General features: G+C 61.3%; 3 protein-coding genes across 3 annotated transcripts; 1 reads left to right on the plus strand and 2 right to left on the minus strand.

The window, feature by feature from the left end:
* Nucleotides 1–125: 125 nt before the first annotated feature.
* On the minus strand, nucleotides 126–1866 carry LOC62_01G001575 (uncharacterized protein; the record flags this gene model as incomplete). Its single annotated transcript, XM_062768071.1, has 2 exons — nucleotides 126–1630; nucleotides 1686–1866. 2 exons carry the CDS (start codon nucleotides 1864–1866, stop codon nucleotides 126–128), a joined length of 1686 nt encoding a protein of 561 aa, XP_062624055.1.
* A 6279-nt stretch (nucleotides 1867–8145) lies between these two features.
* MCM1 (Transcription factor of morphogenesis MCM1) lies at nucleotides 8146–12767 on the plus strand. The gene is made up of 7 exons (XM_062768072.1): nucleotides 8146–8405; nucleotides 9665–9904; nucleotides 10273–10762; nucleotides 10811–10999; nucleotides 11047–11222; nucleotides 11270–11416; nucleotides 11498–12767. Exons 3-7 carry the CDS (start codon nucleotides 10513–10515, stop codon nucleotides 12215–12217), a joined length of 1482 nt encoding a protein of 493 aa, XP_062624056.1. The 5' UTR covers nucleotides 8146–8405; nucleotides 9665–9904; nucleotides 10273–10512; the 3' UTR covers nucleotides 12218–12767.
* Mtor (Nucleoprotein TPR) lies at nucleotides 12757–17558 on the minus strand. The gene is made up of 10 exons (XM_062768073.1): nucleotides 17263–17558; nucleotides 17108–17205; nucleotides 16987–17059; nucleotides 16834–16937; nucleotides 16679–16792; nucleotides 16027–16629; nucleotides 14805–15979; nucleotides 14714–14768; nucleotides 13224–14673; nucleotides 12757–13170 (listed from the first exon to the last, which is right to left on the minus strand). Exons 1-10 carry the CDS (start codon nucleotides 17486–17488, stop codon nucleotides 12896–12898), a joined length of 4173 nt encoding a protein of 1390 aa, XP_062624057.1. The 5' UTR covers nucleotides 17489–17558; the 3' UTR covers nucleotides 12757–12895.
* Nucleotides 17559–17741: the final 183 nt, after the last annotated feature.

Genomic DNA, 17741 nt, shown 5'->3' on the forward strand with positions numbered 1-17741 from the left:
CGCTCTATTCAAATGCATTGGTCAAAGGTTGTACAGGACTGTGAATGGGATTGGTGGGAGTAGACTGTACAGGAATGAATGTGGGGCTCCAGCTGTCAAAGATGGAGATGAAGGACGCCGGTGGCTTAGTTGGTGGGGGTAGGCGCAGGGGTGGGGGCAGCAGTGGGGCCCGAGGCCTGCTCCGAGCCAAAGTGCTCGCGATGGACGTGCTCACGCTTCTTGGGAGGAGCGGGCGAGGGGAAGGCGCCACAGTTGGCAGCGGTGGTGATGATGGGGGCAGGGCCCTTGATGTACTTGTCCGAGGGCTGGACGGGGCCGTGCGAGTTGGTGGCACCGCAGATGGCCGCGATCGAGTTGGCAGTGTAGGTCGGGGCGGCGTTGTTGACGCCGTAGGTCTGCCACTGGTCCTTGCGGGGGATGCACTGGGTAGGGGGGTACATGCCGTTGTAGGCGCACGAGTTCTTCATGCCGTTGACGCGGGCGTTGCGCTGGCCGGGGCCGTTCTTGTTGGCGTTGATGTCGTTGGCCGAGCCGACCATGACCTTGTCGTTGTTGCCGCCGCCGGGCGAGGTGCCCCAGCGTCCCATGCGGCCCGAGCTGAAGATCTTGGAGGCGATACCGTTGTTCCAGTCCTGGTTGTCAGGCGTGTCGAGCGCAACAATGGGGTACGACTGGTCGCCCCAGACCTTCTGCCACCAAGCATTGGGGCCGACGAATCCGGGGTCGCCCTTGAACCACGGGCAGTTGGTGGGCTTGTTGAGACCGTTCTCGGGCGCCCAGACGGGGTTGCAGCCGGGCAGCTGGTCGATGGGGCGGAAGAGACCGACCTCCTCGGCGGGGACCTGGCCCGAGAAGCGGCAGGCCATGGCCTTGTCAATGTTGTTGATGGCGGGCGACGCGAACGGAGGGCACTTCTCAATGGACATGCCGACGTTGCAGGGGCGCTGGGGCTCGAGACGGTCGTAGGCGACGGCCTGGGCGAGCTGAGCAGCGTCCCAGCCCGCGACAAAGTCGGCGTGGAGCGAGTTGCCGGTAACGTCGCCGTTGGAGAGGATGACGTTGTACTTCTTCTTCGGGTCGGGAGTCTGCTCGGGGTACAGGTAGTAGACGATTTCGTAGAGAAGCTGGGGGTACTTGATGGGGTGCGAGTCGGGGCAGAAGCCGCCGTAGTAGTTCTCGCGCTCGAGGCCGCCACCGCGGAAGATGGGCCAGGTCATGTGGTCAAAGTGGTTGGGCGAGTCGAGGGTCTGGTCGGCCTTGCCGCACGACGGGAAGGCGACGGTGAGGCGCACGTTGTTGTACGGCTCGGGGTGGTTGGTCGAGTTGGGGAGCCACGCGCCGAGCTCCTTGACGTTGGTCTGGATCGAGATACCCATCGTGCGGCGGTCCGAGAGGTCACGGGACATGGCGGTACCGGAAATCATGCGCAGGCCCTGAGGGAAGGGCTGGTTGCGCATCGAGTTCGAGTCGGTGCGGTAGTAGACGCGCGTGTTGCCGTGCGGGATGGCCTCGTACTTGTTGTCCTTGTTGATGAAGTAGAGCACCGGCTGCCAGTAGTTGGAGTTGTCGCCCTGGATGATGGCCGAGGTGCAGTCGGCGTTCTGCTGCTCCTCGGGCGTGTTGAGGACCTCTGGGGGGGTGTTAGCGAACTAGAACTACAGGCTGGCAGATCTCGCCGCACTCACCACGAAGGTTGGAGGCACCCTGCAGAATGTGGACGTGGGGAGCGACCTTGCCCGGCGCTGCGATGGGGTCGAGACGCGCATAGACAAGAGGCTTGACGTTGTGGACGACGAACTCTGCCACTGCGCCACTGGGGACGAGGGCGAGAGCCGCGAGCGCTGCAAAGGAGGAGGAGAGGAGCATTGGAGAGGAGAGGAGGGAGGGGAGGAGCTGAAGGGGAGCTTCTCGACAGTCCAATTCGCCTCCTTATATCTCTTTCTGGAGAGCGAGAGGTCGAGTCTCCATCGGTACTTGCTACTACTGCCTGCTGCCATCACCCAGGCGCGTCCAATTGCCTCAATGTCAATATTGTTGCCTGTTGCCTCGGCGACCCCGCAAACGCCACCACAGAGTCTACGCCACCACCCCGAAAATTCCTTACGGTGCCGAGGCGCGCCTGGCGCGCGGCGGTGGCGCCTGCCTCCGCCTCCGCCTCGTCCTCCTTCTGCGTTCGTTCCTCGCGCCAAACAACAACAACAAACTACATGTGCTGCCACCTTTTGGCGCTGCTGCTCCCTGTGCTCTCGCCCTGCGTTTTACATTCTACCCAGCGAATGGAATTGACAAGAATGACAAGCACCCCCCTCCCTCCACCGAGGCGTTCAGGACGCGCAAACTTAACAACAACAACCAAGGTTTACAAGATGAGTGCCTTAGCCAAAGTGCCAAAGTGGCCCACCGTGATCGCAGGGTGACGCAGTTGTGCGTTTCTTAAGGTTTGCCAACAAATTTGTGGTACTGCATTCCAGCGCGAGCGCGAGGTACTGGGTATGTCGTTGCTGACGAGGTCCGCATAGCTCGGCGCCGTGTCGGCACACCCCCCGCCGCTCTCTGTCCGCTGCGTTGGCGCTAGCAGCAACAAGCTCAGAGTTTGGCCCAGATCAAAGAAAGGCCTCACAGGACTCCTGGTCACCTTGTGTGACTGAAAAATCTCTAATCCCAGTTGACATATTCTGGGCACTGGGACGAGGGCTGAGGGCCGTACCTGCGAGCTTGCGTCTGCGTCCTCTCGCCCGAAAGAGGTCACCGATGTTGAGCCCGAAGGAGAAGACGTCCGATACGGAGTGGGCAAGCAGTGCTGACTGATCCAGCACAGCGTGTGCTGACTGACTGTGCTCCTGACTGCGGACAATAGAGCGAGGTCGGCTACTTTTTCCCTCGGTGTCACAGAAGCAGCACAAGGTGTCGTCGCTTCTTCTGGGGCGAGACGAATCGAGACGAGACGATGATCCCCCGCACCGCTGCGCAAGCCACAGGATGAAGCATTAGTCCGAGACAGCAGCTCCAACCGTCATCATCGTCGAAACGTCGCGCCGCCGTCGACTCTTGCTTGGCTGCCGTCAGCACCCTCCCGCACGACGTCACTGTAGTTGCCTCGACAAAGCACAGCACCCGAGCCCGTTGACCCCGACGAAGCCACCACTCGTCATCACGACCCAGCAAAGTCGTACCGCAGCTGTGGGCGGGGGCGGGCCTGACCCAGAACTCTCTCTGTGCTGCAGCAGCCGCCGGTCCGCAAAGTGCGGGAATAATGAGGCCCTCGGCCCCCTCCCTTCTGTCCTGCTTCTCAAAAGGCAAGAGGCACAATCAGGAGAAGGAAAGTTTCAGTGCTGCACGGATAAGCTCCGCAGGGTCGTACCAAACGCAATAATGAGGCGGTGTCAACAGGTGCTCGTTAACTGTATTGTCTTAGGCGAGGTCGGTCGACCGCCGGCGACGACGACGACGTGAGGGGGCGAGTGCGGCGCGGCGCGGAGGGGCGGGCCGGCCGGCCGCGGTGAGGTGATGAGGTTGGTTGCCGTTGCGGCTTCTGGGATTGATTGGCACTGTCCGCGGGGTTTCCGTCTAGCGACGGCTGTGTTACTGCTACATATGCTGGGCCAAGGCTGGGCGTGAGTCTGGGCAAGAATTGGTGGTGGGCAGGCGAGGTGGTAGCATTGGCGCTCTACAGAGGTCGCCTTGGCAGATGATGGCGCTGGACAACCTCTTGGCGGCCGATCATCAACGACGACGGCCCCATGATCGACTCTATGGGCAACTCCTCTGTAAGGCAGCAACGAGAGCCATGGGGGTAGAGAGGTCAGCGACATGACATGGCCGATGACGTTGTACGACGAGTGCAGTGACCGCTCGGTAGTCGGCGCGAGGTAGCAGCAGCATGACGTGTGCTGCGCCATAGTCGGGCGGCAGTCGGCCGGCGGTGAATGGTGGAGGGTGAGGGTGAGTAACCCATGTGCAGGCTGCTACGCAGCGCCAAAGTCCGCTCGCTTTGCCTCGTCGGCGGAGAACGCTCCGTCGGCTGATGCGGGTGGAGCGGGCGTAAGTGCATAGCCGACGGCGACGACGAGGAGGAAGCATGACGCTGGGGCCAAACCTTGTGTTAATCTGGGTTGCTTGGTCGGCGTAGGTTTCCGGCGGCGGCGGAGTGGGCGGGCGGGTGGAGGTGAGAGTGGACGGGCATGTCATGCTACACATCTCAGCGGAGAGCATCAGTGGAGCCCATGGCTCGGACGGCCGAGTCGATAAGTCTGTCTCTTGAGGACAAGTGACAGCAAGTGCCACCCACCCACTCCACACGCATCACCTTGCGCCACTCGACTGCGCCACACCCCACCCTCGCAGCGCATTCGCCGACCGACTGTCGAGCGGAGATAGTCTGTGGAGCTAAGCTTAGTCGACACCAGTGTCAACAATCAGGTGTCAGCGACGACGTTCGGGACTCGCTCGACCGACCGCACCAAACGCCGCGTCTAGTGGAGCTGGAATGAGTCAACGCCATGGACGACGGACGACCGACTCACTCGACTTACGTCCACTGGCCATCAATCAACGTGCGTGAATCACATGCGTGACTACCCAGTGCGTCGAGTAAGTCACGCACGCACAGCAAGTGTACTCGCCCACACCCGCCTCATGTCGAAAAGCTCCAGCTCGTCGAGAATGCCAAGTCGTCTCGCTCTACGCGCCACAAATCGGCACTAACACTTCCTTTCGCCGGCGCGCGCCACTCCCATTCCCCACATTTCATTCTCATTCCATTCCAGTCGGGCCTGCCGACGAGCGAGGCTGCACCGGACCCGTCCGTCCGACAGTATCCTCGAATTAGCTGTGCGGTATGCGCGCGTCGACGCTAGCCGTCTAGCGCGAGCCAGACTGTCGGTCGTGCGTGAGTGGACGCGTCGTCGCGCGCGCGTTCATCAAATAATAACCTTGTTCTCTGGTGGCGTCGCGCAAGCGGGCAGCAGTCGTACTCACTGCGTGCGGCTCGCTCTGCTCGTTCTGCTCGTTATTGCTCGCTTGCTCGCTACGAGGTGCTTGCTTCGTCGTGCGCTCGCGCGCTCGCTCGACGCGGGCCGGTTTACATATGCACTGCGGCCATTCATCCCCTCGCTCGCTCGTTGGTCGCTGGCGGCGGCAGCCGTGCAGTGCACGCACACCCGCTCGTTCGTCGCAATCACACATTCGCCCCTGCCCACCTCGCCCTCAGCGCGCACATCGTCGTCTAGCGCGAACGAACATCAACGTACCCTCGGCCGCGCCCTCACTGATGACCCTCATCCTCACCCTCACCCCCGCCCTCGCCCTCGCACTGCCCGAACAAGCATGCACCACCCCCTCTGTACGCCACGTGCCCCGCCCGATCCCCCTGCGCACACCGCGCATAAGCATAGATAGAGAGCACTTGCCTTGCTGGGTAAGGCGGGGGTATGTGCACAGGGCCGCCCTGCGTACGGAGGTCGGAGTGTTTTCGCGCCGCCAGGTGCGCGGCGCGCGGCGGCGGTGGCCTGAGGCACTTACGGGATGAGGCGGCGGCGTCGTTGGTCGAGGGTTGAAACGAGGCGCTGATGAGTTGAAGAGTTGTTCCAGCGTTGTTGGCGCGTGTTCACACTGTTCGTCGAGCACACTCGATATACAGCAGCTCCACAATGCCACCACAACGCAACATGCCACCTTGCCACGCTGTCACCAGCCCAGCCAACATACAAGGCGGTGCATGGTGCTTGCTGGGCGACAACGACCGACAGCCCACCGGTTGGACGTCAACACCGCAGCCCACAACACCGCACTCTCCGCCCCCGGACCTGGCCCTGCCTGTGCCTTTCTTTCAGCCAGCCAGCCAGGAAGATCCAACGGACTCGGAGAGCAGTGCCTGCTGCCAAGTGGCGGCGCCTGGAATCGGAATCATCGAGAGCAAGACCAAGCACCCCAAAGCGAAGCAAGCAAAGCCACTAAGTAACATGACCGTCGCAGCGGCGATGGTGGTTGGTCGCCGTCAGTGGCCGTGGCCGTGGCCGTGGCCGTGCCCGAACAAGACGGCGGCCACGACGCACTAAAGTGGTACACGCTGGACCATCCATTCCAGCCGGGGACTTAGAGTTCGGCGCGCGCTGTGTGGCGGGCATGCCCGCGTCGCGCCGGATGCAACTGGGTCCGAGCGGGGTGCACAGACTGGCGCGTTCGACGGCGGCGTGCTGGGGCGCCGATGGAGCCTGAGCATGCGAGCGTGCGAGCTTGGCGAGGTGCTGCGTGCATCGGTCTTCCGAGGGAACGAACACGAACAAGAAGCAGAAGGCAGAAGAAGGAGAAGGGAAAGAAGAAGGCGCGCGCGGCGCCGCTCCGCCCGCCTCTGTTCGTTCCGCCGTGCCGTGGCTGGCTGGCTGGCTGGCGGGCTGGCGGGCTGGCTTTCACTGCGGCGGCGGACAATGAGCGTGTGTTGGTGGCGCAAAGCCACTCTACTTGCCACCACAGGGCGGGCTGTGCCACACTCCGAGAATACAACAGCGACAACGGCGACGACCGAGAACAACGGCAACGGCAGCGACGACGACGCTCGTTTCCTTACACACAGCACAGCGAGACCGCGAGCACCCCGGTACCTAACATTACAGACAGAGTTGGCCTTGCCATCTGATCGCTACCATTGGGTGTGTGGCTCCACTCAAGCTTGCTTCGCATGTCCGCGCTGATCGGCGCCCCGGTTGTGGCATATCACCTTGCTCGCCTGTGGCCAAGGTTGCGGAGCGTGTGTCCGCGTCCCGCCTGACGCGAGCGGGGACTTGCCGTCCAAGTGGGCGGGGTGGATCGCCGTGCTTGCTTGTCGCTGTCTTCATTAAACGCGCAGGGATACGCAGCGGAAACGCAGTGCGCGTGCTCGCTCGCAACTTTGCTGTTGATGGCCTGCACACCACCTCGCCCGTCCATCGACGCTTTGTTTATGTTGTTGTCCATGGCCCCCGCCTGTGGGTTGCGCCGTCGGGTAATGTCCAGGCACTCCCGCCAGCGCTGTTGCGACCGATCTGCTACGTAACGTCCTGCCGTAGCATGTACCAAGCTCGCCCAAGAGCGCGGCCACAATGACGTGTCAGCGCTACCATGCATTCTGAAGGCGCAGGGTGTTGCCCCTTGAGGCAATTCGCCAGGTCGATAGAGATGCTTGTCGCGTGTCCCATGTCATAAGTCTGCTCGATCTCCCGGCACGGCGCCGCCGCGCGCGCGCGCTGGGCAACGGCGCCAGGCAGCCGGGCCTCCCTCTGCCCTGCCGCCCCCCCCCGCCCGCCGACATCCTACCGAGCACACCGAGCCCTCCCTCTTAGCTTACCCTGCAACCCCTTGTACCCTGCAATCTTGGTTCCATCGACCGAACCCACTCCCTGCACTCCTGCCTGGTGCCTTGTTGACGGTTGTTGTTGTTGCCTCCATTGCTCCACGGCTGGCAGACGGACGGTGGGACAGGGTCGACCCACATCCTCTGTCCCTGTGCCCGGCCGTTTTCCGTCCTCGGGTCCTCCGCAGTCAAATGCTTCTGCAGCGGTAAGGAAAAGAGCATTAAGGAGACTGGCAGCCGGGGGATCTAGGCTTTCCTGTTGGTCCACTTGGCCCTGGGTCGCCACTTCTGCTCTCATGCCTGTGGCTGCTGTCCTCCCTTTCAATTCCTCTCCTGCTGCACCCTGGCCCACCCTTTCGAGCCTTCCCCTCCTGCCTCGTGCCGGCTGGGCTTTCCAGGAACCAAAGCTGGGTACGAACACATACTACTGCACCCATACCATACGACATCTGAACCACGGCGGTGCCAAACACGCCCCTCCAACCCCGCCGCCGCCGCTACCGCCGCCGCCGTCGCTTCAGCTAAGCTTAGCGGGCGAGGAGGGAGCCCAGAGCCAGCATCTGTTGTAGCAGCCCGGCAGGCAGCCCGGCAAGGCGGCAGCACCACGAGCAAGCCATGCATCAAAGCCCAGCCGGCCCAGCCCAGCCCACAACCCAAGGTCCCGGAGGCGGCTTGACAGCAGCAGCAGTGGTAGCAGCAGCATCAGAGCAGCAAGCAAGCAAGCCAGCCAGCCAGCCAACAAGCTGCACAAGCAGTCAGTACCTGCGACTACACCAGGTGATGCAGCGGCCACCCTACCCCACCCACCACAACCACCACCTTACCTACCTACCGGCCGTCCTCGTATACTCTCCTTCACAATATCGACTCTCGTTACTCTCCACCTCCTCTGACTCGCACGGACACTTTCCCCTCTCCCTCCCACTCTCCCTATAACTCGCCCGCCCTCGTTTTATTTACACCATTCGGCCTCACCAAAGCCCATCCACTCGTTTGATTGTGTGTGTGTGTCTCTGTGTGCGATTTGTTCATTGTTGTGGTTAATCGGCCCCACTGTGACATCTTTTGTTTTTGCCAGGTGAGTCTTGGTGCTTTGCCTTTGCGTCCTGCCTTGGGTGTCGCGTTCTGGAGCTGGAGCTGCTGCTGCTGTTCGTGTCCTGTTCGTGTTACCCGTCCCTTGCACCTGTTGCCTGTTCGTTGCTTGTTTGAGTTGGTAAGAAACACCAATCTGAGCTCGCGACTGGCAGTGGAATACGCACCCTTGCCTAAAGGGGAATGCGTCCACAATCCACAAGAGGAAACATGACCCCGTTTTGAAGCAACGCCAGCCGGAGCGAGGCCGGCCAGGGAGAGACGTCAAGGGCATGCAGCAGCAGCGGCGAGGAGGATGAGGGCAGCAGCGGCGACGACGACGACGCGACCCATGCCGCCATGCCGTGTTGCGTGCCCTTGAACTTGCCTGGCTGGTGCTGCTGCTAGCTCGGCTCTTGCTGCTCGCGGACTAATGCATCCACGTCTACGGATGGCGGATTCATGCATCCGTGATGGCCGTGATGGCCTCGAGGTCATGCTTGATGAGAGATATGAGCCTGGCTCGTCACGAGAACATGGCATCCCAAGAATGTTTGTCCATGTAGGGTGGGGGTGGGCTGGCTGGGTGAGCAGTGTCTGGCTGGCTGGCTGGCGGCTGGTTCCGGCGCAAATGATAGACAGGTTGTGTCAACATTGAGGTTTGCGCGGGCAGTCGTCGTGGTTGTCCTTTGCTCTGCCTTTGCCCCCCCTCGTCTCTCCTCTTTGATCTCCTTCCTCTCCGCATCCGGTCATTGCGCTTTCATTGCCATCGGATCTTCGACTCTTCTTCAGTGTTCCCGCGGCCATGAACATCGGCGCTGACTGAGATCCCCCCCCCCTGGGCCCTACCTCTGTGTTGTTTGCGCCATCGCCGCCGCCGACACCAACAAACTGCCCCCCTCCCCCCATCCACCACCACCACCACCACACGACTTTGCCGACGACATACACACACTTGACGCCGATCATCATCCTCTTACTCATCGACTCTCCCCCTCCCCCTCTTCCTCGCCCCCTCTCACGATCATCGCACGCATCGCACCCAAAAAACAACAACAACAACAACGCCCTCATTCCCGAACCACCACCGCACCGTGTCGCCGACCCCTCCCCCCCCCCCCCCCCCCCCCGCCCATCCCTTTGCACACACCCCTTCACCTCCCCCTCGACGCTTGTCATTCTTATCCGATCTGGTCGGTACGGGACGACCCCCACTTGACCTTCTTGCATCGGTGTGCCTTTTTGCCGCGGATACACGATAAGCAGCAAGACCTACTGGTTACAGTGGCCACTCCTGGTAATACTATTACTTTTCCCCCCGCCGGCCCCCCCAAACAAAGGACCGAGACTCGTGACCAAACCTCGCCGATTGTTGTGTGTTTCAACCAACATTGACCGGCCCTTGTTTTCCCCTCTGCACCACCACCATCGCTGGGCGGACCAAAGAAACGAGCATCACGCCGGCCTGTGCAAACAAGCGACATTGTCCCATCAGTTTACAGCTAGGTGAGTATTGCATTATTGTCGAGCCCCCCCTTTCACCCACGTCGTTCGCTGGCTCTGCCCCGGCCGGATGCCTCTCCCCCGCTCCGCCCGTCCTTTGCTGCGCCCTTCAGTCGCCGTCGCCGCCGCCCCCGCTTTGCTGTCCAACCGCCGCCGCGCCGACCCGAGAATCGTTGTGATACTTGCAACAGATTCTTCTGTGACGGGGCGTGGTTGGAGCCCAGCACGCGTATGTCGCGGGGCGCGTTGCGGCTGCGGCCAGTCCACGGCCAAAGGGCCGCGGCACGGGTAAACGGAGGATGAGCCCCTACGTGCATGCCGTACACACGCCGAAGATCCTATGCTTTGGAGCCGTTGCTTACACTTCTTAGCTACCTTGGGCAAGAGGACTGCGCCAGCACGAGCAGCAACGCAAGAGTGCGATAATCCACCTTCTCGAGCGTACGCCCTTTGACACTGGTCGACCTAGGCTCCCCCTCGTCTCGACCTCGCCTCTCTCGCTCCCCTTCCCCTCCCCCTCTCCGCTCCATCTTCTCCCACTCTGCGCAGACCCTCGTGGCCGCCGCAGAGCCCAATTCACTCACCGTCAACCCATCATTGAGATTGAGTGAATGGCTCTCACTCTTTCCCCCTACGCACCACGCTTTACGCAGAGTTCGCTCAGCGGGTCTATCGCTCCGGACTCGCCCTTGCGTAACAACCCCATGATGTCCCGCACCGTCTCCATCAACATGGACGGTCTCGGGGACTACAACGATACAACCGAACACTTTGACTCGCTCGACACCTCGGACATGGTCGCCGACTTTGGCGCCGGCATGGGCGTCGACATGAACTTTGGTCACGCGGATGACGAGAAGGGTACGTTGTTGTCGGAGGATGCCTTTGACGCTCGCTCACACACTACAGTGGTCGACTCGGAGTTATCAAAGTCGAGCGCAATGTTAACACCAACGTCAACGCAAATGCAGCTCGATGCCACGCAGATGCAGTTAAACCAGGCGCAGGCGGCACTCGGACGGTCTCATCACCCAAGGAGTGTCGACGACATGTTCCACAGCGAGACTGGACTCGAGGGCGGAAGTGATGACGAGGACGGTGAGTACCCGTCGCCAGACACCGATACACAAACTGACGCTCGACAGAATCTCCCGTGCCACCAAAAAGGCGGCGAGAGACACAAGACGTCCCAGGAGGCTTTACGTATGTCGACAAGGAGAGTGGCGAGTCGGGTCGCCGCAAGATCAGGATCGAGTACATTACCGACAAGTCTCGTCGGCACATCACCTTCAGCAAGCGCAAGGCTGGAATCATGAAGAAGGTGAGCGAGCCACGAGGCACCGTGTGTTCAGAGCAGACACTGACGAGTCGTTCCCACAGGCGTACGAGCTGTCGATCCTCACTGGTACCCAGGTGCTGCTTTTAGTGGTCTCGGAGACTGGGCTGGTCTACACCTTTACGACGACCAAGCTGCAGCCGCTCGTCACCAAGGCCGAGGGCAAGAACCTTATCCAGGTTAGTGTCATTACGCTCGGGCCTCTGCGCCTCCATCAATCAAACGTTTGATCAATCACTCTGTCTGACACTTGTTCTCAGGCCTGCCTCAACGCTCCGGACGGCTTAGGCCCTGATGGACAGCCCTCTGGAGGCCCGATTGCTCCCACCAAGGGCAAGAACGGTGGTCTGTCGATCAGGCCCCACAAGTTGACGGCGGAAGCATCAAAGGCCATGCTGGCAACAGCAGCCCAGGTCGCTGGTGCTACACCGGACGAGGCGGCAGCGCACGCGACGGCGCAGCAGGAGGCCGTGGCGCAGCTTGGCAACGGTACCCCCGTGTCTTCACGGCCCAAGAAGCGCTTGCCATCCAAGAAGCGGACAGCTTCTCAGCACTCGATCCCAGACGTCCCATCGGCACCCGAACTGATCCCACCGGTCCCTCCGATCCCCGACATGCACCGCCAGCACTCGCCCTCGACCCATCTGTTACCGCACCAGCACGCCCCGCCACCACAGCCCCCGCCCAACCCACTGCAGTCGCCCCTCAGCGCTGGCTACCACATGCCCCAAGAATACCAGCACCACGCGCACCCAGGCCATGGTGTTCCTTCTCCGACTTACGCATACCCACCTACACCAGCCGGCGGCGACTATGCGGCCGTGCAGGGATACTACCCCCACGCTCCGCCAGGGCATCAAGGCTTTGTGGTCCACCCTGGCATGTACCAGTCTGTTCCTCAACCTCAGCAGCAACAGCATGGGCAACAGGACCGGCGGATGATGCCCGGTGGCGACGGCGGCATGCGCATGGGCATGTAAGATCGCCACCCTCGCCCCTCTCCTCTCCACTCATCCTCTTTGCGTCGCCATCCGCGTGACCCCTCGACGGCACCTTGGTAGGGCCTTGGTCAAGCAACCCGCCAATCGATCCCGGCCGTCCTTGGGTCACGTCGCGTAACCCGCATCCTCCCTCCTTCCGCGCCACCTCCCGAACCCCCCGGCGGCACGCGCATAAGTGATCTTTCTTCGGCAATGGCCACCCTTTTTACTTCACTTCGACTCCCTTACCTCCTAGTTTAACTTGCGCGCTCCCGTTTCGCCGCCGTCCGCTTTATATCGTCTTCGCTCTATTCCCCATTGATTCCCCCGGACACCAAGTGTTAAAGTGATAGTGATAGCCAGTAGTCCTTATCCCCACCGCGCCCTCGCCAGACCCCGTTGGTCTCGAACACCTGGTAGACCAGATCCTCCAACCCCGGACAGCTGTGCAATCCCGTGTTCGTTTGGCGATAGCGCCAGTGCATGTAGTGAATACCCAAGGTGCAACAGGTGCAACAAGCAAAAGACTGACTGGACACTCAAATGTTACATTGCGCTGCATGACTTCTACTCTCTCCACCTCGCCGTCGCTCTCTCACTCGTTCATGAAGTGTATGTAGATGAATCGGCGCCAAATCAAATGGCGGCCCCCTCCCCACAGCAGGCAGCCACGACGCCTCATGCGTCGCCTCCAGCACCACCTGCTCCGCTCGGTCGTCGTCCAGTGCCCCGTCCACGCGCCGCGCCACCACGGGCCCTCTTGGCAGCACGCCCTCGTGTAGCTCCCTCAGCCGGGGCAGCGGCCTCGGCGGCAGCCCCAGGTTGCGCGTTCTGGAGGCGGGCGAGGATGTCAGGAGACGTAGTCGTTGCGCCAGCAGCGCCATCGTCGTCAGGGGCAGCACGCTTGGTGCCACCGCTCGTGTCGGTGGCGGACGCCAGCGTGGCGTTGACGGCTGGACAACGCGTCAGTGTCGGCCCAAGGATGGAGAGGGGTGGGACGACTTACCATTCAGAACGCTGTTTGGTCGGGCCGGTGCGGCGCCCCTTCCGCGTACAGCCGCCGCTGCGCCGCGGCCGCGGCCACGTCCTGCCGCACCGCCGCGCACAGAGGCATCAGCAGTCGCTGCAGATGTCGAGGCCTCTGCAGCTGCTGGTGCCGGCGCAGTCGGTGACGGCTTGGCCGGCAATGATGCTGGTGGTGTGGAAGCCTCCGCAGCCGGAGAGGCGGCCGCCGCGGGCTTGAAAGGCGCGGCAGCCGCTGACAAGCTGGGGGCAGGAGAACCAGCAGCAGCAGCCTCAAGATTGCGCACCTTGGTCTCGAGGTCGGTCTTCTGGCGCTCGAGCGTCTTGCGGGTAATCTCGCCTGTCCGAATTTGACGCTGAAGAGTCTTGATCTCTTTTTCTTGCTCGGCATTCTTCGCGACCAACTCTTCGTTGCCGGCAGGTGCTTGAGCCTTAGCCTCAGCAAGCTCCTTGTCAAACGCAGCCTTGAGCTCCGTCTCCTTGGCGGAGACCGCCGCCTGGATGGCCGAGTCGTCGGGCTTGCTGCCAGCATTGGCCAGTACGGCGGCGTGTGCTGCGTTCAGCTCGGCTTCGCGAGCAGCGACGGCAGTCTTGACAGCCTCCTCGATTGCCGACTGGTCGGTAGTAGCAGTTCCCGCGGAGGCCTCGGCAGTCGCCAGCTTGACCTTGAGCTCTGCGACCTCCTTCTCGAGCTCGGTAATCTTGGCGTCGAGAGCCGCCTTCTCGGCAGTGAAAGCCTTGACGCGGTTGCTGAGACCCTGGTTGGCACGGTTGACCTTGATGACGTCGTTCTGGTACCTCGTCTCCTGGTCCGCCAGCTTCTTTGTAGCCTCGTCGAGTTGAGTTTGCAAAGCAGCCGTGTCGACTGAGGGCGTCTCGCCCTCAGGGACAGCGGCGGGAGTGGCGGTATCGGCTGGGGTAGCAGGGGTAGCAGGAGCAGCTTCTGAGACTGCAGCCTTGGCAGCCGCCAGCTCACTCTCGGCCTGGGTGAGCTTCTGCTGAAGGGCGTCGCGCTCAGCCTGCAGGGCAGTAAGCTCGGCGGGGTCGGCAGCAGGAGCAGCCGAAGCTGGTGCCTCCTTGGCCTTGGCCAACTCGGCCTGCAGGCCCTGCACAGTGGTGTCCTTCTGAGAGCTGGCTTGCTCGGCATCAGAGACCTTCTTCTCCAGCTCGGCAACCTTCGCTTGCGCTTCCGTGAGCTCGGCCTTGAGTTTGGTGATCTCGGCCTCCTTGGCGTCAACCGTGGCATTCCGCTCCTGCAGCTCCTTGGCACGACGCTGCCAGTTGAGGCCAATCTTGAGGTTCTTGTCGGCCTGCTCCTTGAGACCCGTAATCTCCTGGTCCTTCTCGGCAACAATCTTCTCAGCGGCCTCCTTGGCAGCCGTAATGGTTGCGGTTTCGGCCTGAATGCGCTGATCCGTCTCCTCAAGGCGGCGCTAGTAATGTCAGCGGGGACGTTGGGGATTGGCAACACACCTCTGCGGCGCGGACAGCCTCGCGAGCCTCATCCGCCTGGTTTCTGAGCTGTGTGCTACGGTGTCAGCAGGATTTGGCGACTCCAACTCACGCTTCGCGCTGCAGTTCGTCGATCCTCCTCTCCAGCCTGGTGCGCTCCTCCGTCCTGGTACGCTCATTTTCGGTGCTGACGCTGTTGAGGTTGTCGATAAGGTGCTGCAAGCGAACACGCTCCTGCTGGACTGTCGAGAAGTCGGTCTGCATACGAGACTGGACGCTCTCCCACTGCTCACGCTCGGCACGAAGGTTGGCAGCCTCGTCACGAAGACGTGCCTCGGTCGACTGGTGGTTGGCAACCTCCTCAAGAGCGGCACGGCGTTCACTTTCAGCTTGAGAAATCTGGGACTGCACCTGGCGGTACTGGGTCTCCAAGCTGGCGTACTCTTGCTTCTGAAGCTGGTGGGTCTCGTTGAGAATCTGGTGCTGCTTCTCGATCATTGTCGCCCTTGCCTCGGCCTTGACCCTTTCGACCTCGGCAACGCCAGCGGCCTCGCTCTTCTGACGAGCAAGTTCCTTGGCCTCAGCAACATCGGCGTCAGCCTTGTCGCGGACGCTGCTGAGCTGAGCTTGGAGGGTTGCGAGCGCTTGCTCGTTGGAGCTGTCGCTCGTCTCCAGTGGTCCGTTTGACGACGTGCCGTTTGCCGACCAGCGGAGACCCTCGCCACGCGCAAGCAGTTTCGAGAACAGGTCGCGCTCTCTTGAGATCTCGTTGATCTTCTTCTGCGACTCAAGGACCTGGGTATGCAAACGGGTGATGGTCTCCGTGGCCTGGTCGAGAGCGGCGCCAGTGTCGACGTCGCTGGCGTGGTTGGTCGCGCGGTTGATCTCGCGGGCGTCGAGCTTTGCGGCAAGAGCACGAGTAAGCTTGAGAAGCCGCTGGTTCTGCTGCTGCAGGGTGGGCAGCGAAGTGAACTCGAGCAGGCGGTCGGTCACAATGTCGCCTTCGATGACCTTTGCCTTCTCGTTGAACGCCACATTTGCCAGACTAGGGTCATCGCGGATGGAGATCTCACGAAGCAGGCCCTGAACCTGGCGAGAGAGATCCTTTGCCGTTGTCTCCAGAGATTGAACCTCCTCGGCGTGATGCGTAGAAGCGGCGTCGAGAGCCTTGGCCCGGGACTCGAAGTTGTCGCGAGCGGAAATCGCACTCGCCAGCTCGGTGGCAAGAGCATTGGCCCGTTCAATGGCTGCGCCGTGCTCCTGTGCTTGTTGTTCAAAGAGAGGTTTCTGGGATTAACATCAGCGGGCGCTAACAGAACCGGCTCCAAACCCACCTTCTCAGCAATGTCCTGGCTGATCTGCTCGAGAAGGCTGGTCAACCGCGCAACCTCGTCCTGTGAAGCGCGCAGCTTGCCCTCCTGAATAGTGTAGTCGGTGTAGAACTGGGTGTACGACTTGCCCTCCTCGCGAAGCTTGGTGGCGAGGGTCGCAGCTGGGCTGATGTCGGATCCTGATCCCTCACCCTGCGCCATGGCCAGTCGCTCGACAACAACCTTGAGGTCGTCGACGCGCTTCTCCGCCTCCTTGCGGGCGCGCTCCTCTCGCTTCCAACGGTCCTCCCATAGTCCCTCCTTCTCGGCCAGGCTTTCTGACAACCGCTCAAGCTCGGCCTCGCGGTCGGCCACCTCCGTTCTGGCCTCGTCGCCGTGCCTCTGTGCCAGCCGTATTTCTTCATGCAAGCGGTCAAACTCCAGTCGGTAGGAGGTCTTCTGAGAGGCCGAAGCGGAGGTCAGCGTCGCGATGTTGGCGTGTGCTTCGGCGAGCCGGCGAGCCTGGTCTTCGTAGGTTCGCTGCAGCGACTGGTATGCTGTCTGGATAGAAGTGATGCGTGACTGGACTGTCTCGTTCTCGTGCTGGAGCTGAGAGAGCTCAGATTGCTGCTAAGTGTCAGTTGCCGCTCGATGTTCGGGCCGTGGTTCCACTGACTGTCTGCGCGCGGTACTTGGAGAACCGCGCCTCGGCGTCGGTCGCAGCTTTCGAGGTGGTGAGAATTTCACTGCGAGCGTTCTTCAATGCCTGCACACTTCGCTCTTCGTTGAACTGTAGTGGTCAGCCTCATAGTCGCAGGTCGCAAAGCCAACCTTGGCAGAGTCCGCGGCCATCTTGAGCTCCGACACTTCAACATCGAGGTGGGCAATCTTCTGCGATGCCTCTGATTTCTGGGAACGAAGAGTATACAAGTCCTCTGGGAACAAGATCAGCTTCCATTATCAGCGTTCGTGGGATGATCTCACGAGTTGCCCTGTGAGAGCGCTCCTGCAGTCGCTGAATCTCCTCGAGTAGCTCGCGCTTCTCTCGCTCCGCGGCCTTTGTCGTCAGCGCACGCCCCACCAGAAGGAGTGCGGCCAATCTCACCTCAATCCTGCTCTGCACAACACCCAGCTCCGACGTCGACTGTAGATGTGTTGACTGGAGCGAGGATAGCTGCGCGCGAAGCTGGTTGGCTGTGGACACTGCGGACGGTGAGCTTGTCGTTCAATGGTGACGATCGCCCAGCACCGCCCACTTACCGGCACCATCGCGCTCAGTGATGAGCTGTTGCTTGTCCGCATTCAACTTGTCAACGTCATCCGACCTGGACTTGAGTGATGAATGCAGGTCGGCCAGGGCTTGCTCGCGCTCGACATCGGCGACCAAGTCGGCAGGAACAGAGACAGACGCGAGCTCGCTAGAAGCCGGCGCAGCTGCTGGCTCTGCGGCGATTGTTGCGCCGGCGGCTGGTTGGCCCTCCGACATTGTTGGGAGAGGGGTGTTCCTCACTGGCGTGAGGGAAGAGTTGAGAAGAAGGATGGATGGTGGCGAAGGAGAAGAATAAGAGAGACAGAGAGGAGAGGAGCCTTGTGGTGGTGGACTCTTGCCGATTCACGACAACTGATGATGATGCTGGGTTTGTGAAGCCATTGACGAATTAGCGGATGCAAAAGTTTATTTGAACTATGTTCTAATTGATTAGGATTGATTACAAACTAATGAATTTACGTAAGCCGTT

This window comes from Vanrija pseudolonga, chromosome 1 (assembly GCF_020906515.1).
Source record: "Vanrija pseudolonga chromosome 1, complete sequence".
NCBI lineage: Eukaryota > Fungi > Basidiomycota > Tremellomycetes > Trichosporonales > Trichosporonaceae > Vanrija > Vanrija pseudolonga.

Coding starts and splice junctions, on each gene's coding strand:
- Mtor (XM_062768073.1), bottom strand. CDS start 17,488: ATGTCGGAGGGCCAACCAGCCGCCGGCGCAACAATCGCCGCAGAGCCA. Junction 17,206..17,262: donor CACTGAGCGCGATGGTGCCG/GTAAGTGGGCGG, acceptor CACCGTCCGCAG/TGTCCACAGCCAACCAGCTT. Junction 14,674..14,713: donor AGGCTGTCCGCGCCGCAGAG/GTGTGTTGCCAA, acceptor TGACATTACTAG/CGCCGCCTTGAGGAGACGGA.
- MCM1 (XM_062768072.1), top strand. CDS start 10,513: ATGGCTCTCACTCTTTCCCCCTACGCACCACGCTTTACGCAGAGTTCG. Junction 11,223..11,269: donor AGGCTGGAATCATGAAGAAG/GTGAGCGAGCCA, acceptor GACACTGACGAG/TCGTTCCCACAGGCGTACGA. Junction 11,417..11,497: donor AGGGCAAGAACCTTATCCAG/GTTAGTGTCATT, acceptor ACTTGTTCTCAG/GCCTGCCTCAACGCTCCGGA.